This window comes from Lygodium microphyllum, chromosome 2 (assembly GCF_053477565.2).
Source record: "Lygodium microphyllum isolate KBCC chromosome 2, Lygodium_microphyllum_v1.1.10, whole genome shotgun sequence".
In the NCBI taxonomy this organism is placed as follows: domain Eukaryota; kingdom Viridiplantae; phylum Streptophyta; class Polypodiopsida; order Schizaeales; family Lygodiaceae; genus Lygodium; species Lygodium microphyllum.
This window is the reverse complement of record NC_141136.1, coordinates 3153796-3176962: the sequence shown is the minus strand read 5'-3', so window position 1 is coordinate 3176962 and position 23167 is coordinate 3153796. Positions and strand designations below refer to the sequence as shown.

The following is a 23167-nucleotide window of genomic DNA, read 5'->3' as shown; positions in this document are numbered from 1 at the left end:
ATCAACCTGTGTCTCTCGTACATCTAACCTCTGCAAAGAAGTTCCTTTAAATGCTACAATAACATTGTCATCCAGAGTTGTAATTGCCAAATTTAAATGAACCAACAAATGAGCAACACGCAAAATCTTGGAAAGATGTATGGAGTCCAAATCTGCACATGCAAGTATAGAAGGTGGAAATTATTCGGGAGCTCTTATCTCTTGATAGGCTAAACTATTAAATAAACCTAGCAACAGAATGAGTAACCATGAATAGTTGGATCATGTTTTGCAAAGACTAGTTACAAACAACAGAATTATCAATGCATCTGTGCATAGTTGCTACAGACTGAAATTACTGACCCTATTAAGAACAAGAGTGCTATTTAGATAACAGCTACAATGAATCTTATCATTTTAAATTGAAATGAACAGGTTTGAGAAGTCAAAGTTATAAGCACTAAAGCCCAATTAACCTTGGGAACTGTTAATAGCAGACAATGAAAGGTGTGTGAGGGATTGAAAGATAAGTCACTATGAGGAGGATCCATAGTAGCATGTGTTAAGCTAAAAAAGGTGAATTACAAATACATCCCTACTGCATCTGTGTGGGGTTGGATATGAGAGCATGGGATGTATTACACCACTAGACTTCAAGGTGGTGTAAAGAGTGATATGCAAAGCAGGAAAGGATGAACTGTGGGAGCACAAAGAGAACATGTAACTATGAGTTTTTTGTTGGGGGCATAAACTAAGTAAACAGGTGCCTTAACTTTTACCTGTCTAGATTTCTGTTTTGAATGCATAGCCATTGGTGTTTAGGAGATGACTGTCTACATGAACAGGGCATCCCTTTGATCAATAAGGGGACTAGTAATACAAATGTAAACAGGGCATTCCTTTGATGAATAAGAGGACTAGCATTAAAAGTGTCAAAACAGCTGGAAATATGGGAAAAGAGGATCAATTACAAAAAAAGGTGATAAACATCAGGATCCTAGGTTGCCAGAATTGCAGTTCACTGGCATAAACCAATAACCTCTATGATCACACCGTCAGAGGGAGCAAACTATCAGATATAGAAGTTCTGTAATCATATTATTGTACGAGTAGCAAGTTAGTGTTGATAACAAGGACATGCATGCAGCTCTTTACATCCAATGGCTTGGAAACTTTCCTGATAAATATTCTATATTGGAAGAAAAATATCTTATTTGCAAACTTGAATGAAAAATTCCATTGTTACTTGATTCACAGTCAATTTTGAATTGAATGTAAAGGACAGGTTCTTACTTTGACAACCCTCAAAATCTAGGGTTAAAAGGGAACAATTCTGAGTTCCCAGATCAACAGGAATTCCGCTATACTCTGGGCATCCTCGAAGGATTGTGCTTATGGACAGCTGTCCAAATTCAGTATAAGCCACTTCTAAGGATCTGAAGTGATCAAACCTGGCCAAAAACAATGAGATTCCTCTATCTGTCAGATTTGAGCACCCTCTAAGGTTGACAGCTAGAATGTTAGGGCAGCAATTTGCGACACACTGTAGATCAGCATCTGTACAGGACACATAGGCATGGAAGTGGTCAATAATCAACTCATTCTGCAATAAAATGATCTAGCTTTGCAATGTGCATATCAAGATCAGTTCAAACTTTCTGGAATATTGGTTGAAGAAAAAAGAGCATAGGTTTGAGAATACCTGTTAAGCTCCTACGACCTTGAAAAGAAACACTTGTAAGGCTTGTCAACAAGTGTTGAGGATGATAGGAAATTTCTATCAATTTGTCCTCTCTTTGCTTCAACCTCTTTGTCTCAGCCTGTGCACCGCCTGATTGACCAATTGCATTTCCACTGTACAAAGAAATATCCAGAGCTTCAAGATTCTTGCATGAAGGGGAAACTTGCATCAAGATGTTCACTTTTAGCTGAGGACAGTCTGAAACGTTGAGAGATTTCAAATTTGGACAAACAAGCATGATCCATAGGACAAGCTTCTCTTGCTCAAGCCTCCAACACTTCGAAAAATTGATCTCACAAAGATTTATAACACACAATAATTTGCAGAAATCAGGAACAAAAAGTGGTGTGTCCACTTCATTCGGTTGTAAACATTTCTTGAGGCTATGAATGCCTTCATTGCAAAGACACTTTTGGACAATTTCCTCAACTTCCATATATAGCCGCAACTCAACATCCATTTTCCTTCTCAGTGTTTGCAGCACAGCTTTAAACAACATTGCCATCGTCAATTGCTGGCAGCCTGCAAAATCCAAGCACTGCACAAAATGACAAGTTTAGTAAGACTGCTGTTTAACCTAAACATGCTTTTCAGATTTCTATTCACAGACCACCCGATTTAGACATCCAATGTCACAAACTTTCCTTCACAATAAATATCCTTTTGTTTGTTCCAATAGCAGTGATAGCATGGAGCTTGGAGAGGAAACAAAAGCATAAGTGACCACATGGCAGAAATTAAGCAAATAGCAGAAGACTTGGCATTGATTAATGTTCCACTAGATGTTGATGATCCTGTATCAATTACTATAAATGGCTTGAGACTGCAATACAAGTCTTTGAATACCTCTCTTTCAATTCATGATACCTCAATGCCAAATTTTGAGGAGTTCATTTGCCTATGTTTGACAAAGGAGATGAAACATAGCTTCAAAACTTCTAGCGGCAAATAAGTACGTGTTTCAATTGTCCATCGTCAGTATGGATGTGGTAATCCTTACAGTGGTAGAGGCTCACATATCTTTCGTAGAGGAGTTCCTCATGCTCATAGCTTGTGGTGCTATAGGTCACACAGGTTACATGCCTAGAGAAAGGGAAAGAGCACAGTTCCATGGTTGTGATGTGCTGCTCATTCACAGAGAGACCATAAATACCATTATTGTGGACAGCATGGGTCACTTCGAAAGGGAATGCTTCCATGAGCAAGGCAATTTATATAGACGAAGAGGAAAGACATGGTATGGTCACTATGCAAGTGGTTAAAATAGTGATCGTTCTGTATAGAGAGGTGGACCATTGATCATCCTCTAGAGGTCACCTTTTTTTTGCTATGGAGCATGTACTTGATAGCATGCACAACTATCCCATGATGATGATTGGTGGTTGGACTTAGGAAGCATGGATCGTATGACAAATCGTGCAAAATATTTTGATACAAAAGAAATAGCCACTAGTAATGATACAATGCATATGATTACATATATTGAGAGTATGTCACTTTTTAAAAAGGATGGTATAGAAAACAACCTTGGTGATGTACTGTATGTGTCCCCACAATCAGAAAGAATCTTGCATCAGTTGGTCAGATGGCTGATCAAGAATCACAAGTACAATTCAACAGGTTTGGATGTCTCATTGACGACTTTCATAATGAGAAACTAGGCAAACTGATTGTTTGCCAAAGGCCGAACTTTAATCGTTTCATTAAACATGTATGTTGACAACGGACATCCACAAAATAAGGACATGTATAATGTAATTATGGTATAGGAGAATTGGACATGTAAATTTGCAAAAGCTGAAACAAACACAAACAAGGTATATTGTTCATGGTCTACTGCATCTTGGATGTGTGAATTATGATCATGTTAGTGAGACTTGGCGATTTCCAAGGCAATCTATTGCGGTTTCCAAAGAGGGGGAGAATCATGTATCCTTTAGAAATAGTTCATTCAGAGATATCGGGACCTTACTAGAATGTTCCATTCAATGGCTATGCAAGGTATTACTTTATTTTCATATCCTTTCAGTAGGATGACTTTGGTGTACTTTTGCACTATGAAACTAAAGCTTTTTAGAAGTTTTTGAAGCTCAAAAAAGCAGTTTGTGACACACTTAAAATGCTTCAGATCGGATAATGGAAATGAGTACATCTCACATGAATCTAATGACTGCTTATCGGATTATGACATCAAGAGGCAAATTACTTACACATACACACCTCAACAACATGGGATAGCAGAAAGGAAGAATCAAATTACTGCTGAAGTAGGAATGGCATGATTCACATGTATATGTCACTCACTCATTGGGCTGAAGCAGTACACCCAACGATTCATATAATGAAGACGACACCTACAATTGCTACACACAACATGTCACCTTATGAGACGATGTATTGAAGAAAACAATTGTTGCTTACTTTAAGGTCTTTCAATACCAATGCTATGCTCATGTCCCAAATAATTTAATATAAAAAAGATGGAGCCCAAGTTGGTCAAATAATTTTTTCTTGGCTATCCAAATGAGAGAAAAAGGTACAAATGCTATGTTTCCATTTCAATAGAAGTTTACATAAGTGAGGATGTGAAGTTTAATGAGTATGAATCATGTGCATAAGCCAAAGAATGATGCTTATATGGATTCATATGAAAGAAAAAGATGATTATGGTGATTGAAAAATATTCAGCCAAGAAAACTCATGTGTTAGATATTGAAGATATGTTGTGAGAGGAGAGAGGATGCATAGAGATCCAAGCTCAGTTGAGAGTACAGTTGATAGTGAAGAGAGTGTGAGAGTAGGGGGCACAACTCCCAATGAAATTATCAAAAGAGTGTAATGTGCAAGTACAAAGTACAACTCTTAAACCTTAGGGTTGCTAATGTGTGTTCACACCCAACAGGTGTAAAACACAATAAGCACCCAAACTATATAACATAGGGACATAAAATAAAAGAGAATAAAGCTCGGGGAAAAAAACTCTTATAAGGACAGAAAAGTGCCCCATTGTGCTACCGAGGATCACATACACTCCTCTATGAGCGTAGGCATGAATCAAACCCAACAAATCCCCCTAGAGTGAAGAAAGATCAATATACAACGATCATCCACCAAAGGAGATCAAATTTAAAGCATTGCGGAATGCTTCAAATTTTTCATAAGGAAGAGCTTTGGTAAAGATGCCTACCACATTACTGATGGTAGAACAGTAGACAAGGCTGATATCTCCTACATATAGCCTCTCTCTAACAAAGTGATAGTGAATCTCTATGTGTTTCATGTGTGCATGAAACATTGGGTTCCATGCCACTGCAATAGCACTCTAACTGTCAGTGAACAAAGGAGTAGGCTCCATGACACATACATCCAAATCAGCCAATAGGCATCTAAGCCATACACATTCAACTGTGGTAGTGAAAGCTCCCTTGTATTCCGCTTCACATGACGATGTGGCAATAATGGATTGTTTCTTGCAAAGCCAAGAGATACAAGATAAGCCAAGAAACAAACAATTACCACTAGTGAAGTGGCAAGAATCATAATCACCAGTCCAATCAAAATCACTGTAAGCATGTAGGTGTAACGGTCCCCCCTTGGCATAAAGCAAGCCAAGAGTCCTAGTACCCTACAAGTAGCAAAAAAAACACTTCACAGCTTGCCAATGTGACATGCATGGGCAGTGCATATATCTGCTGAAGGCTGAAATTGCAAATTGAATATCTGGCCTTGTGTTGCATAAGTAAAGGAGACATCTGACTACTGGAGCATACATATGGACATCAAACAAATCACTGTCATCATGCAAGGATAGATTGAGTCCAAGTTCCATTAGTGCGCAAACTGGCTTGCAATCTTATAAGCCAAACCTCTCAAAAATTCCACCAATGTATCTAGACTATGACAATCCAATGCCTCTAGCATCATGAATGAACCGAATGCCCAAATAATAGTGCAAAGGCCCTAAGTCTAACATCTCAAAAGTTTGCTACAAACTTTGCTTGAATGCTCAAATTTGATCAACATGTGTCCGTGTGAGTAGAAGATCATCTACATAAAGACATATGACTAGCAAGGATCCCCACTCTTTCCATACATAAAGTGTAGACTCTAATGAGACGTTAATGAACCCTGCATGGGTAAAAAGGAATCAATTTTTGCATACCAAGCTCGGAGAGCTTGCTTCAAACCATACAATGCCTTTTTCAGCTTGCATACCAAGTGTTTAGATACCTCAACTGTAAAACCAATGGGCTGATGTACATACACTTCTTCTTAAAGTTCCTCATGTAAAACTGCAGTCTTAATATCAAGTTGATCCACAGTCCATACAGTCCAACCATAATGGGCTACCAAAGCAACCATAGACCGAATGGTAGTCATACGGGATGTAGGAGCAAATGTCTCCTCATAGTCGATGCCTTTCTTTTGTGCGTAGCCTTTGGCCACAAGCCTCGCTCTATACTTATCAATGGACCCATCTGCATTCCTTTTCAACTTATAGGGCCACTTTGTACCAATGGCTTTCTTCCCAACAAGCAGCGTCACTAGATCCCATGTTTGATTCTTTATGATAGAATCAAATTCATCTTGCATTGCTGCCATCCAATGCACACTATGTTGTGCATCTTCAAAACATTCAAGCTCCTCATCAACTGTATGTGCTGCCATAACAAACTCCATTGTATTAGCACCATCATGCAAATGAGCTTTTCTTCTAGAATGACTATCTTTCATAGTCTATAGGTGCCATCTAGGCATTTTCCTAGCTTTCTTATTGTGTAACAAGCTCCTCATGAACCTCAAATTTAGCATCTTACTGAATATTCAGATCAGCCATAGGCTGAATTTCTGCATTACCCAATGGAACAGCTGGCTGAACATTAAGTTCACTTGTTGCAACTCCAAATGTATCACTGAAAGAAATGGGCAGCATCCCTTCAAATACATCATTGGCAGCCTGATATGTATCAAAACCAGCAAGGGATAATTTTGATTTTTCATCAAAAATCACATCCCTACCGACAAATACTTTCTTAGACACAGGATCATACAATCTATATCCTTTGCTCTCACTATTATACCCTTAAAATTTTCATTTAATAGCCAGTTATCCAACTTCTTTCTTAGTACCTTGGGAATATGAGCATATGCAAGACACCCAAAAGTACGAAAATGTCTAACAAAAGGTTTCCGGCTATTCCAAGCCTCAAAAGGCATAATATTCTTTAATACCTTGGTAGGGCACCTGTTCAAAACATGGCAAACACACATAACTGCTTCCATCCAAAAACTGTGGTAAACTCTTTGGTTTCAACATACATCTAGCCATCTCCATGAGTGACCAATTCTTCCTCTCCGCAACCCCATACTGCTGTGGAGTATATGTAATAGTGTACTGATGGACAATGCCTTTCTGCTTCAAAAAATTATTCAATATGGAAGACATGTACCCATGCCCCCTCCCCTCGGTCCAAACAGAGAGTCTTAATCCCATAACCAAATTGATTTTGAGCAAGTGCTACAAAAGCCAAAAATGCATCATATATCTCTAACTTTTTCACCAATAAGTAGGCCCAACAAAAACGAGTAAGTTGTCCATGAAAGTAACAAAATAATAACAACCACCCAATGACTTTGTTTGCATAGGGCCATATACATCCGAATACACAATATGTGATCTGGTAATTGCCTTAAAAGTAACATCACGAAAAAACGAAAAGCAATGCATTTTTCCCAAAATGCATCCCTCACATATATACTCAAGAGATCTCTCCAAGACAGGTAAGTCATCAAGCATCTGTATACGCTACATAAGCATCAAACTGCCATAGTTAACATGCCCCATGCAAGTATGCCATAACTGTGCCTGTGACATAGCAGAAGGAAGAGTAAATGCTAGATAGACCAACTGATCAACTGATTAAGCATCTAACTCATATAGTCCATGACATAATGTGACAGTCAAAACCAAAGTCATAAGTTTTATATCTCTGACCATACATCTATCATCATCGAATGTAACTTGTATACCATACTTTGTCAAAGAAGAAATGAACAACAAATTCTTCTTTATGCCTAGCACAAATAATACATCCTGCAAACGGGGAATAGAGCCATCAATGGCTATCAACATAATCTTCCCAATACCTCTAACAAGGTAAGATGCATTGTTTGCATACTGCACAGACTTTCCAACAAGAGCTGCAATAACAGAGAAAAACAAATCCCTACGGGATGTAATATACTTAGAAGCACCACTATCAAAGAACAAATGCTCTATCAGCCCAAGAAGAGTCATAACTACAAGTGTAAAAACAATAGTCACGGTTTATCATAAAAGACGTAGACTCAGTAGCAGTAGAAGGTGCATCAGAAACACACGTCCTGACTCCTTCTCCTTCACTATGCACTTTCTACATTTTGTGATGTAGTGACCTGCCTTCTTGCAATAATAGCACCTGCCCTTCTTGTCTTGCATGCCCCCTTGTTTCTTGCTACTCTGTGAAGCACCACATGTCCCATGAAAGGTGAGAAGGATCAAAGCTTGCTTGGAAGTGAGCTGTGGCGGAGAGCAAGAGCAAGAAGAGAGAGAGACACAAATGGAAACTCCAACAATCACAATGTGTGATTGGGCCTTCCTTTATTCAAACTGTCACTAAAAGAATAAAGAATAAAGTGACGGTGACGGGTGCCCACCACTTGCAGTGTGCAATGGCAGGTACTGTCAGTGTAATAATACACGGGCGGCTAGGCAGAGGTGCCTTTACCCCCAACAACCTCCCACTTAAAGGCGAATCTATCCAAGTGAGGAGAGAAAGGAAAAAAAAAAGACAGTACAATGTGGCAGACTACTCACTCCATGTCAAGCACACAAAGGAAGGAATGGTTGTTGTAGTAATTATGTGTAGGATCTCATTATAACATGAAGTATTGACAAGGAGATTGCAATCATGACTAAGCCTACACAAGGGATTTCATATCAAAGATTTGAGACAGCTTAGATATTTCTTGGGTATTAAAGTAATTCATACTCCCTTATGATATATGGATTTGATTAGCACAATGTGCACTAGGGAGGCTTGAGAAGTATAGAATGATAGGTTACAAGTCGGTAGGCACTCCATTTGATCAGACTATCTAGTTCATGAATGATGGTAATTACATAAAGGATGTTACTATATATCGAAAGATAGTTGAAAGTTTGATCTACGTGAAAATCACTAGACCAAACTTAAGCTATCCAATGGGATGATAGGCGAATTTATATAGAAGCTATGCAAAGTACATTTGAATGCAAATAGAGGGATCATGCGCACTGTGAGGGTCACCATTGGATTTGGTCTAAGATATGAAAAGGAGTCTACACCGACCTTATTTGGATACACTGATGCAAACCAGGATGGCAACATTATGGATAGGGGATCGATTAAATGCAATTAGAAGGATCATGCATAATGTGAAGGCCACCATTGGATTTGGTCATAGATATGAAAAGTCTTTGGGAGCCCTTCATAAGTCTAGTACTCCAGAAGTTTTTTGGGATCCTTTCATATGCAAGCTCATATTGAGCTTCAAAGGGAGTATTGATATATTGGAGTAGCTATTACCTATATTAGCTATTAGTATAGTACCGTTTAGTTGTGTGGAATAATGAAAGAGAAGGTGATGTAAAGGTTCAAGGTACTTTAGAAAAGTCAACCAAAAGATACTTACCAACTATTATATCTCAACTCTGTGTGTGTGTGTGTGTGTGTGTGTGTGAGCTTTTCTTTTTATGTTTCTGTTAGTTTGGGATAGCCCCCTTTTCCGGGGGTCCCCAGCTTGTAAATTTGTGAGCACATGAATATACTGCACTGGATATTACCAAAAAAAAAATGTGTGTGAGAGGAGAACAAAGAAGAATGACAAAGAAGATAAAGACTATTGAGTCCTCAATCTTGCCCTAACCTTTGTTCACTCTTCTTTCAATCTTTGAGATTCTAGCTACCTGATGCCATGAGAGAGTGCACGCGGGAACAAAAGCAAAAAGACAAAAAACATAAACACTGACACAATGAACAGTGAGAGAACACAGAAACTCAAAGAAGGAACAATGAATGGGCAATGGAATCCAAAACTTGAAGCATGAGAATGATCAATATAAACCTCACAGACCAACACATATGATAACCAGAAGTGTCTCTCGTCTCTGTCTCTCCAGGTGATGTGATATAATAGTAGAAAGTGGAGGAGGGTGAATATATACAGCACTGAGAGCCACCTAAGAAAAACAGATTGGCTAGCAGACAAGAGTCAGGACCTACAGTCGGCAGATCCACCAATGAATGAGGCCACACAACACCAAAATGTGCTGCCCTGGCTGCTCTAAGTGGTGCCCAGCCTAAGCCCTACTAAAAGTGCCAAACACCCATGAACTGTACACTGCAAACACCCCAGTCCCCTAGACAGCCCTAAGAGGTCTTCTACTGATTTCATAGAGTTCCAAATGTGCTGTTAGCAACTTCCTTTAAACTACTCCAGAAGATGTGTTTCATCTGTTGTGTCTTCTAGTGTTCTGAGACTGATACAATTAGGCATCCTTTTTATTGCCAAAAGGCAGAACTGGACTATATGCATGTTCTCCAATGCTCTAAACTGATACATACAGTTGAATGCTCAGGGCCACTGTTACAAAGTGATTTCCTGCTTATATAAGTAAGAATTTGATGCACTCAGACTACTCTTCAATGGTTGACCCTTAAACTTAAAGCTGAAGTTCTTATTATCAGACAATGGTGTAATACAAGGTCCAAACTTGTAACTATATGTATACTAACAGCACATTTGTCTCTGTAGTACAAGTGGAAAGGGTGCAATGTCATAAAATTTTCAATCATATCAGTGGAAATTGCAGTAAATCAGAAGGATGTTCGAACATTAATTGCTGACAGATAGATAGACTACCATTTGCACTTACAAGGTGTTGTATTTACCACAGTATGTTCTGTTATCCTTGGTGAAAGTTCGTCTGTTTCATCATCCAAGACTTCCAAAGGCTTCTTCCTCCCAGCTTTCTCAATTGAAAAAATCAACTCATCATACCCATGCCCTTCCATTTTCCCAGAATAGAATACTCTTGCTGGAAGACGCAAATAAAGATGTTCTGCACAAAGTTACAAAGGTTCAAGGATGGTGATAAGACCCACAATACAAACTTGAAAATATTAAGAACTAGTCATTTTCATTCAATGAAAAAGCAACAGGAGACCTACAAACCTAGGACAAAATCGACAGGTAGCAACAAAGGTCTAACCTGTCCAAGTAGCCATGACATTTTTGTTAACTCAAAAAGTGAAAAGCTATACAAAATCCCTAATGGGTAAAAGGCACACATCTCACCAGTTATTAATTGGGCATGGAGCAATCAAGAATCAGATGTGAAAAGCAGTATTGTTTTCCAAGCCATACTTCCAAAGTATTTATATTCATTGATTCCACAGATTCAAACAAACAGCTGTTACTCCAAATCTAAGTGAAATGAAATCCTTCAAAACCCAACAAAGTTTTAGCACACTTTTAGAACACCAAAAGCTCTTTGTGTGATTAGAAAGATTACATCTTAGAGCACCAAAAGTGCTGCATATCCTCTATCTAACCTATCAACTGCTGCTTCTCGTGATGAAAATGCAGGTCCTGTAGATGTGACACTCCAGTATGCATAGGCTCTAGCGTACTCAACCATATTCCCTCCAAGAATAAATTGATGCCCCACTCCAGTCACCCAAGGCTTGTGTGTTATTAAACACCATTACTTTGGTCTTTTGAAGCTTCACTATCAATCCCCTATCCATGCAAAATGCTTGCAATGCATCAATGTATCTCTCCAAGCCCTCACGAGACTCCACAATCAATACCACATCATCTGCATACAACAGGATGGGTATCAAAATCCCTGCCAACTGGTTTCCCTAATCTATCCACATAATCTAAAAGCTTATTGACATAAACACCAAATAGAGTAGGTGAAAGTGGATACCCTTGCTTCACCCAGATGGTACAGTTCAGCATATCAGAAAGCCCTCCTAGAGCCCATAACCGCCCTCTAACTGACTCATACAAGGCATAGTCCCCCATTGTAGCTCCTCTCGAGTGCCAATATCTTGTAGTCACTACATGAACCCAGCACCAAGCACCATGTCGAAAGCTTTATGGAAATCCAAAAAGCAGCAGCAAATCCTCTTCCCATGTGCCCTACCCTCCTCTATATTAGCTCAAAGGGTCACTATATAATCGAGCATAGTGAACCCTCTCTTGAAGCTTCCATACCCTTGTGCTTTATATACATGTCACTCTCCATGTACTGAGCTCATGTTCTAAAACGCAAGCATATATATCATTATCATCTTGAAGTCCTCCGACACCATAGGATCCCCACTCTTACATAGCGGTGCAATGGTATGCTCGGTCCAACTCACTAGGAAGCCTTCATGTATGGCTCTGCTAAAAATGTGCATCAAAAAAGGAGCAAGAATCTCAAATGTGTTAGAATTTTCCAATTTTGGGTAGTGCCCAATGTAATTTGTGTGGTGTCGACACTTATTAAAGTTGCAAAAGTATAGTATGTCAAGGACAATAAACGTAGTGACACTAGCCTCTAGAGTTAAATTAACCGAACTCTAGTTAGGGTGTGAATGTGTGGTTAGGTAAACCTTAGACCTTAGTTGTGCTTTGTACCTTCATTCTATTGTGCAATCTTGAGCTAATACACTCTCTTCAGTTCACACTGTCTATTGTTCATCACTACCTCTCATCTCTCTCTCCTCCACAGCCAGCTAACTCTCACATATGGTATCAGAGCCACATACACGGGTTCCGTATCGTCACAATCAATTGGTGCCACCTACTTGTGGTCAAAAAAGGCTGAGATTTGTTTATGAATAGGGATTGGATTCAGCTTTGGTGTGGGTAGAAGACCCTTAGCTGGGAATGAGGTAATTTTGAGTGTGGGTCTAACACCCTTGGCCCTTGAGCAATAATTCTCATCTACATGGCCAGGCGTCTAACAAAATGTACAAAACATATCCTTTTTTGGCAAGAAGTGCTAGGAGGGTCTTTGTGAGGGTGTGAGTGTACCAGTCCCTTTTTCCCTCAAAGGAGACTTACCATTGACATCAGCACTTGGTCCCTCTTTAGGGTCAGTTAAGAAAGGCGAAATTGGGTCTAAATGTGGAGTTGATTCCTTTCCACTCCTTGTTTTCTTTAAAGAAGCAGCTGACTTATCAACACATCATGGGGATTTCCCACATAACAAGACCAAAGGGCAAAAAGTAATGCACTTGCGGGTGGGTGTAAGTCCTAGTGTTAAAGGGTGGCATTCTCGCTAACAATGTGCCAAGATGCAAAGTGGTATACTTTCTGAGTGTCTAGTGATAGTCTAAAAACTTGAAGTGCATAAAAGACAATGTGCACCAAGACTACATAAGCTATTGCAAATCTAAAGTAAGGATTTCATTGAAAGAAGGAGAATCTAAATGTTAAGTGAATGTAGGAGGGAAGGGCAGAAAATGTAAAGATAAATGGAAAGCACCAAACTCATACTCAAATGAAACAGAGGATGAAGGATTATTGTATGGAACATCTCTGAACATAGAGTTTTCTTCAAAACCATACCACTACCAATCTGGGTCTCGATGGTGACTAACAGTTCGTTCCTAGATAACAAAAGGAGTAGTATCGACAAAATCAAGCTCACACAAAATAGATTGTACAAACCTACCATTGGGCTTGATTGTGAAGAGTTTGAACTTTCTGTTGTGTCCCATGTACAAAGTCTTTCTGCAAGTGAGAGGTGATTTATCTCATTAGTACAATGCTCCAACTTAGATGCACCTTTGGAAGGAATAAGAGACGAGTTGGGCCTTTTGCATTCTGCATTTTGAGTTTAGGGTTTTGCGTTTTGCGTTTAGGGCTTCACAGTGGACAGCTCCAAAAAGGGGTTGGGCACCCACAGTGGGGCACCACGGCACCCTCCCTCCAGGCGCAACCCTAGACAATCTCTTGCCTATTTATTGGCTGCCTTTGTCACTCATTTGACAATTGATCCTTCAATCCGTCACTCCCACTCTCTTTGTCAGTCTTTTGACACTCTCTCTCTTCCATCATCTCTCTCTCTCCTCTCCTACCACCATCTCCACACTCTCCTAGCACTAGCCTTCATCTCCAACTGGCTATGTTTATGGTGGCAATGTGCTCCTCTTTAGCTACCATCCGTCCTCCATTGTTGACGACAGCATCTTCTGTGCTCCTACACCTTGTGTTTGGAGTCCACACTCTCTTGGCGTCAGCATCCACTCTATCTGGCATCATCCTCCACCCTTCTGGTGGCTCCATCTTCTTCCGTTTGGCTGCGAGGAAAGTTCCTCACCATCTGGTGTCTCTCTCTAGCAGGCATCACTTTCATCACAAGCAGTTGCACCTTACATTTGGTTCTTGGCTGCTTCCCACCCTTCTGACGTCACTCCACAACTGGCGTTTCACTCCCAAAGGCTCTCTTCGTCTACATTTTCAGCATCTGGCTCATCCTCACCACATGGCATCACTCCCAGCACCTAGCATCACCTAATAATGCTTGCATTTGCAGCCAGAGGCTTCATCAGTTGTCTCCCTACTCATAGGTACTACTCTTCATCCCTACATTTGCAGATTCAAAGGCTCCTCACCCTTTGACAGCAATCTCCCTGCTCCAGGCGACACCTCCTCATTCTGCGTTTGTAGACTCAAAGGCTTCTTCGGCAGTCTTCCTGCACTCCAGGGCTTCCTTTGTGCTACGGCACCCTTGTATCAAATTCACTTCATCAACATGATTCATCTTTCATCATCTTCTGTGTTACTTTTCTCTCTATGTTTGCCATACACACTGTGTTTTCCCTCGCAAACCCTATTGTCTCTCTAGTCACTTAGTCATTTTGGCATGGTATCAAAGCTGGATCTACTCAAACGGTGGCAAAGATCCTCCACTCCAATGAAGGCAAAAACCGGTGGCGCGTTCGGTATCCACTTCTCTTCTTCTTCCGCTGCATCAACACCCTAGTTGGCAGCTGCTTCCTCTTGTATTTGCTGTTTTCTAGCCTGCGTTCAGGGCTGCTGCTGCTGCCTTCACCCCCCCCCCCCTCCAAAATTCGGCCCCCCCTTCCCCCCTCAACACGCCATGTCGCGACGCGCCCTTCCCCCCCCCCCCCCTCCAAAATTCGCCCCCCCCCCCAAAAGGAAAATTTCGGGCTTTGTAGGTATGCCTTGCCGTTGGAGCCGAAAACACCTATGAGGGTAGTGGTGCTTGCTCCATCGAAACACTCCTTGGAGATCCAAGGGAGGGTGAGGTGAGGCGTATGGTCCCACCGAAGAAGGTATTTGGGGCTTGGAAGAATAAGTTGTAAAGTACCCAGAAGTGGCCTCTTAAACTTGAGTGGAAGAGGGTGGAGAAGAAGGAGGCTCAGGATGAGCCAAGGGTGGGGAACAGTCACGCGCTTTTAGGAGAGTGGACTGTGGAGGAGATGTGGCCCGTGGAAGCCACTATACTCGGAAGTAGGTGCAGAAAACCTCTGCGCATTGGGGTGTTCTCTAGGAGGGCTTATTGCCTTGTAAGGTTTTAGAGTCTCCGTGTGCTCGAAAGGACTTAGTGCGTGTTGGTTGCGGCTTATTGCCTTGAGCATAATACTTCGATAACCGATGCAGAACGATATCTGTGGCCCAGAAAGGAGACATGGCACAGGAAGTGCTAGGTGGGAGACGCATATACTTCGGGGGGGTGGGAAGCAAAGATCGAAGTCAACAAGCATCGATGGTGTGTTTGTTGATGCCATAGTCATCAAATGTCGTTTGCCCCCCAGACTTATGGTATTATTTCGTATGTGCTTATGACACACACTTACAGGCACTTACCGTGTTCGGGTGTGAACACCCCCCTACAACCCTAAGGTTTAAGAGTTGTACCTTGTACTTTCAGTTTACACTTTTTCAATCTATTGCATTGGGTATCGTGCTTCACTCTCTACTATCTATTGTTTTCTGTGTTGAGCTTCGATCCTGACCTCCACTCTCACAAATGCTTCGCAGTCCATGAGCCATGAGTGGTTGGATTCCCTTTCTCTCTTAGACTGGGATTCAAGGAGGGATTTTCTTAGTTCGCCCTTGAAGGGGGCTTCCAATTCTTCTTTGGCTTCAAAGCAGGCTCCTACTTCTACTCCTACCGATTTAGAGAGGGATCCTATGTGCCATGAAGTTCTTCACACACCACCACCTTTCACTTTCGAGGAGTGGCTCTTCTTTGAGCACTCATTTCCTCTCCTCATACCCAAGATCTAGAGGATCTACCTAGATTGGGACCCTTGGATCTTCAGCAACGACTTGGTGACTACGCCTTCGTATTCCTTCTGCGTTTCGCGTTCGACTGCTCATTCACTCTCCTGACTATCTTCGAAGGTCTCCTTTCAATTAGTATTCTCAAATTCCAAGGTGGATCTTCTTCGTTCCTTGGTTAGCATGGAGGCAACTCCCAAGATCAAGTACCAGCATATCCTTATGGTTCTCGGCACCACACAAAGTCCAACATTCCTCCTATTTATTGCATGTTTTCATTATCTTTATACTAGGGCGCTTCAGCAAGTGAACAATTTTCCCACAAGGAACATTGTCCAAGTGAAACCTGCTACATGAGCATTCTTCAACATGTAGCATTGCATCTCCACCTCACTCTTCTCTTGTTCCTCTTTTTGGGCTTGAGAGGGGGTGTTAAGAAACCCTTTATCTGCAGTTTTACATTCTGCGTTTTGCATTTACGGTTTTGCGTTTTGCGTTTAGGGTTTCACAGTGGACAGCCCCAAAAAGAGGCTCGGTGCCCACAGCGGGACACCACCCTAGACAACCGACACCCTTCCTCCAGGCACCACCCTAGACAGTCTCTTGCCTATTTATAGGCTGCCTCTGCCACTCATTTGACACAGCTAATCCTTCAATCCGTCACTCCCACTCTCTCTTTGTCAATCTTCTAACACTCTCTTCCATCATCTCTCTCTCTCCTCTTCTACCACCATCTCCACACTCTCCTAGTGCCAGCCTTCATCTCCAGTTGGTTGCGTTTATGGTGGTAGTGTGCTCCTCTTCAGCTAGCATCCATCCTCCATTGTTGGCAACAACATCTTCTATGCTTCTACATCTTGCGTTTGGAGTCCAGACTCTCTTGGCATCGGCATCCACCCTATCTGGCGTCATCCTCCACCATTCTGGTAGCTCCACCTTCTTGCGTTTGGCTACAAGGGAAGTTCCTCACCATCTGAAGTCTCTCTCGAGCAGGCGTCACCTTCATCAGAGGCAGTTGCACCTTGTGTACTGTGGGACAGGCAGCAATCCTATACAGTCAGTCCACAAAAAGTGATTACAGCAAAGCCCTGATCATTTACTGTCAGAGATATTTTTACATAGCCTCATAGAGGGGATCAAGAGCTTTAATTTGAATCAAAAATTTTGGCGATTGGAGCTTCCTAGCTCAAGATATTGCCATTTTTGTAACAAGGGGTCTGGTAGACGGCACTTGGGATGGCAGGCCACAAGGGTAAAGCAAAGGCCCAAGAGGACTTCCAGTGTGAAATAAGGGACTCCCGTGCCTCAATGAACGTCAGCCCAAGAGGATCGTGAAGACATGTTTGAAGAGGGTGCCCCCGAGATGGACCGCTTATCTATGCTCAACCAAACTCTATGCCAACATGAGACCCGTCATGCTGAATGACATCAAGAGATGGAAGCATGCCCCTTTCAATGTCCTATTTCCATGACACAAACTGTGCATAAAACTGTCCTTCCATTTCTATCTTACATTTTGATAGCATCTATGTGATATCATCCTAGCCTCCTACATGGTGCCAAGCATTTTGTCTATACATGTTCTCATTTGCTTTTGATTTATTTCCAACTCACTGTCCTGCATTTTGGAAATCTCATGTAGCATGTTTATGCAACTTTGTGCATTCAAGTCAATTACATGTTTGTACTGGCTCCACACCCTGTTATATTGTCTTTCTCCTCTTGTGCGAGGTCTCTCAGGAGATGATCCTGCCATTCTAGTTGGCAGACCACTTGTTGTTGCTGAAAATCTGTATCAACAGACCCTGTGTTGCTGCTGCACAATTCCTGCTGCTAACTCATTTACTACAGCACGTCCACACACATGCAAGTGAAGCTACCTTGATTGGTTGGTTGTGGAGGGCAGAGGGAGGTGTAGTGGTGGGGAACTCCATGGTGGTGAGGTGGACAAGGTGTGGTTCCTGCAACCCATTTGTAAGCAATCTTGGTTTAATGTTTTAATTTTAATGTTTAATGTTTAATTTTTGAAATTAGCTTAAGCAGTCTTTGATCGCCTACAAAATCAGGCCTTTTGTGATGGACATGACAGGACTTATGACGATGGGCAGAGAAGACCAGTTTGGTTGTGAAAGCAGGTGATTCAGGGGGTACTGGTCCCAACACCTGGAACAAATGGCACTACCGATGACAGGAGTGACAACCTGGCAGCAGCAAGCTAGAAGATCGCCTAGAGCAGCAACCTCGCACAAAGATGACAAGCAGACGTGGTGCAAAGATAACAGGCAGAGAGTTGTAGTACCATCCCTAGACCAAATCATCCTATGAGACAGAACTAGATACATCTAAAGTTCAGGGAACTGTCATGTTTCCAAGTAGAATCAAGAGACTGTAATATAAAAGGAAAGATCTAGCTAGGAAACAACAAGCAACCAGAAATACTAAAAAAGGTGCTAGGGATATAATACAACATGAAACTGACATAGAGATCAGTGCTATCCCATGATATCTCACATGGGTCTATCCAAAATGAGAGAACTCTTGCAAATATAAAACAAAATTGAATAGAACAGCTAGATGTTATAGAAGATACATATGTACAAGAACTAGGGCTCATTATATAGGTCTAGATATTCACCCAAACCTTTGATACTTGTTAAATGCACAATGGTGTAGGTGTTCAATACACACTAAGGTGTATTTACACATGAATGTGATAAAATAACCAAGTCCTAACAAACCCCCCTTTGGGTCATGGGTAGTTGAAACCTGTGTTGATCACCATTGTCAACAAACAATGATTGAATGGCATTGTTAGTGATTTGTCAAAGATCCAAGCAAGCTAGTCCTCATCACTAATCCGTGTAAGTGGCGGCTACATAGTTGGCATGTTGTTTTTCCTATTACTTTTCTTTCATCTTCCAGCATCGGTTAATTGTATGATCAATACACTTGCAGTAAGTGAGCTTAGGCAGCTTGTTTTTAGTGTAGAAGGCACCGGGGATCAACTCAATATCTTTGCTTGACAATTCTTTGTCCATGAGAATGGCAACCATCGCCTTCCAGCTCATTTCTAATGTTTCCTTGTGGGCTTTAACAGTCTATTTGAACTTGTCTTCTTTTCTTAGACTATTAAGAAGGACAGCCTTTTTCTTTCCATCACCTAGATGACTTGTGGATGTGGCAAGTAGTTCAAAAAGAAGCCTGCGGCTATCTAGATGTTGCTTGAGGGAGTCCAAGAGATTATTGAGAATGCTATATATTTCCATTTTCAAATATGATTTTCAATTGTTTATATATGCACTGAAACTCGTATCAAGATCTTCTCATACCTCTTTGGCTGTCTTGCTAAGGTCATGATGCAATCCACAAAATCCACAAAATCCACAATATCCCCGAATGTCTTCTCTTTTGGTGGTGGAGACTACCTTCCCTGTGCCTTCTCTCATAGGAGTGAGCGGGATTTTGTTTTTCAAATTGAGAAGCCAACACCTAAGAATGTTTTTACGGTGATTCCATCCTTCAACATGCCAATGGAGAGTGATATTTTCCAAAGAAGCCTAGATGTCACTTAGAATACGATTTTCAGGATCTTGTCAATGATCCACAATAGGTCACTGGGGCACTTTTTACTCTCCATAAGAGAGGTTTTTTCCCCAAGTCACATTATTCTCTATTTGTGTGTTTATGTTACACAGTTCGGTCACTTACCGCACTTACACGCTTGGAAATTGCATCGTGTGTCAAGCTATGCCTACACTCTCACTCCCACTCCCTCTACTGTCTACTTTGTCTCCAACTGAGAGCTGCCACCCCTCATTCTAACATTTGGTATCAAAGCTCAGCATGATCCAGCTAAACTTCTCGAAGCTGTCAATCAAATCCAACTTTGTGAGGTTCAACTCCTTCTGCCTTGCCCAGTCCTGCAGCACCACCAACAGTTGCCACCTGCAGCACCGCCATCAAGGCACCCCCTCGTCCAACCAGCGCCGCCAACACCTGTCCAGTCCCACCATCACCAACTCCAGCGTCGTGAGCTCAAACGATGTCAACTCCAACCAATGCCAATTATAGCTCCAATCTGCAATGCCCTCACCTAGCAATCGCACTATTAGCACCACGCTCACCATCACCTGTCAGTCCCGCCCTGTTCTGTCCAACCAGCTGCTGTCTGAGCTCCGTCAAGTCCTCCGACACTCGTGCCAGCTCCTTCACCTCATTTTGGACACCGCTTGCCAACTCAAGCAGCTCGAACATTGACCTGGCTCTTGTCTCAAAGATGACAGGTATACTTTATTATTTCTATTTGGAAAATCTGAGCTACAGGAAGGAGCTTTTGCCAGGAACGTACATTTCTACTCCAAGGAGTGCTTTTGGGCAAACATTGCAAAAATTTCTTAAAATTCGGATCAGAAAATTTGGGGCTTTTGCATGCTTGGCAAACATTCGCACATTTACTAAAGACTCAATCTGAAATTGACAAAAATTGTGCACATCTAAATTTTGGGGTTTTTGCATTTTTTTGTGCTGCTGAGCACTGTTTATGCATTGTACAGCGTGCTATTCACTGAAATCTATGGGCATTTCAGCACATTGGACAAATCTCGTCAAATCACTAATAGAGGCTAATTTTAGAGGCTGAAGTGAAGGAGAAGAAGCAAGGGTTCGAGCAAGCAATCAATGGGTAATAAGCTGTCCTACTCTTTCTCTTTGACACTACCTGTGGAGGCACCAAATGTAGGGTAGAGCAAACATCTCAGATTGCTATAAGCTTTGGTGTGCCAACAAAGCACTATATATTTCACAAATTCGCTCTTTAGGGTTTTTCCCATTTATCATGGCCAATCAAGGACAAAGTGATCTATTCACCTATGTATCTAAAGAGGATAGATTGGAGGGCAATAACTATTCTCTATGGTCCTTCATGATGAAGAATGTGCTCATTGCTAAAATCTTTGATAGTATGTTAGTAGTGAAGAAGCACGTCCTAGAGTTGTGGCTCTTGCAACCCCTCCCCAAGGACGATGTGGTCAAAGGCCTCCTCCAGCTCAACCACTTCCCCAAAGAACAGTTGCATATAAGGCTTGGGACACTCCGAATATCCAAGCATTGTCATTGATTGCATTGGCAATTCAGTGGTCCATAATCCCACATATACGGTCTACTTCTTCACAAGTAGCATGGCTCACACTTGAGCAAATGTTTGCTGGAAAAAATGAGATGTGCATTTCTTTCTTGAAAAATAAGCTTGAAAATATGAAGATAGATGAAGGTGATGCCATGCAAGATCATCTTAACAAAATTCAAGACTTGCGTAAGTAGTTGAATATAGATGAGTGTTATTCTGATGCACAAATAATCTCTACTACTTTGAATTCCTTGCCACCCTCTTATTTGGCCTTTCACACGGCCTTGAATCTCACAATGAGAATTTCTCCGCAGTCACTTATCTTTCTTCAGTTAGTTAGTTCACTACTAGAAGAAGAGCAAACAAGGAAGAACAGTGTGGTGGATATTGTAGCCTCAAAACAAGCTTTTATGGCAAGATACAAGGGCAAGTGCAGTCAGTCTAGGAATACTCCACAAAGTTCTAGAAGTTCAAGCACTTCACTAAGCAACAAGAAGCAAGGGGGCGTGCAAGGCAAAAAGGGCAAGTGCCATTATTATAAAAAGCTAGGTCATTACATCACAGAATGTGAGAAACACATTGCCAACGAGGAGTTCGGGATGTCTATTTCAGACGCACATTCTACTGCTATAGAGTCCGCATCTTTTGTTGTTGACCATGACTATTGTTTTTACACTTGCAATTATGATTCTTCTTGGGCAAATAGAGCATTCAGCTCTACAGAGGGGATACTAGCACTTGGTTCTTTGACAGTGGTGCTTTCTAAGCACATTAATCCCGCATGGATTTATTTACCTCTGTTGTTGCAGCTCCTATTGGCAAATCTACCAACAATGCATCTTATCATGTTAGAGGTGTTAGAGAGATTATCTTGAAAGCCATTGATGGCTACACTCTCCGTTTCCAGGATGCATTATATATCCTAGGGATAAAGAAGATTTTATTATCACTTTCTTCTTTAGCATGGTGTGGACTGTAAGTCACATTTGATGATGAAAATTTCTTGACTTTGGTATTCACTAGCACATTATGTCATGGGCTCTATGAGTTAGATGCTTATGCGATTGATCAATCAGTTTATTTGGTATCTACTATTACTCCTGCTGTCATAGACAAAGTTATGGCATGCTTGCATGGGGCATGTTAACTATGGTAGTTTGATGCATATACAACATACTCAGATGTTAGATGGTTTCTCTCTTAGAGAGACCTCCTAAGCATATTTGTGAGAGATACATTTTGGGAAAAATGCATTGGTTCTCTTTTTCTTGTGATGCTATTTTTAAGGCAACAGCCGGGTTAGAAATTGTGCATTCGGATATATATAGATCTATGCAAACAAAGTCATTGGGTGGATGCTATTATTTCATCCCCTTCATTGATGACTTTACTCACTTTTGTCGGGTCTATTCATTGGTGAAAAAGTCAGAGGTATATGATGCATATTTGGCTTTTATTGCACTTGTGGAAAATCAATCTGGCTGTCGGATTAAGACTCTCCATTCAGACCAAGGGAGGGAATACATGGCTTCTTTGTTGAATAATTTTTTCAAGCAAAAAGGCATTGCCCATCAGTATACTAGTGCATATACTCCACAGCAGAATGAGGTTTCAAAAAGGAAGAATCGGTCACTCATGGAGATAGCCAGATGTATGTTGATGCTAAAAATTTGCCACATGGTTTTTGAATGGAAGCAGTTATGTGTGCTAGTCACATTTTGAATAGGTGCCATACCAAGGCATTGAAAAATGTCATACCTTTTGAGGCTTGGAACAGCCATAAACCTACAATTGGCCACTTTCACACTTTTGGATGTCTTGCATATGCTCATATTCCCAAAGCATTGAGAAAGAAGTTGGACAACAAAGCTATCAAGTGCATATTTGTGGGATACAACAATGAGAGCAAAGGATATAAACTATATGATCCTATTTCCAAGAAAGTCTTTGATAGTAGGGATGTGACTTTTGATGAAAAATCAAAATAT

At 41.2% G+C, this 23167-nt stretch overlaps 1 protein-coding gene across 3 annotated transcripts in view; it reads right to left on the bottom strand.

The window, feature by feature from the left end:
• LOC148039427 (ubiquitin-protein ligase) overlaps nt 1-23167 on the bottom strand; it is a 230060-nt gene that overhangs the window by 55485 nt on the left and 151408 nt on the right. For all 3 annotated transcript variants that reach the window (XM_087690579.1, XM_087690587.1, XM_087690593.1), the window contains 5 exons: nt 10976-11012; nt 10693-10862; nt 1682-2258; nt 1273-1536; nt 7-152 (listed from right to left, as the gene is read on the bottom strand). In XM_087690579.1, the coding sequence (XP_087546705.1) occupies nt 7-152; nt 1273-1536; nt 1682-2258; nt 10693-10862; nt 10976-11012 (1194 nt within the window). The remainder of the gene's footprint in view (nt 1-6; nt 153-1272; nt 1537-1681; nt 2259-10692; nt 10863-10975; nt 11013-23167) is intronic.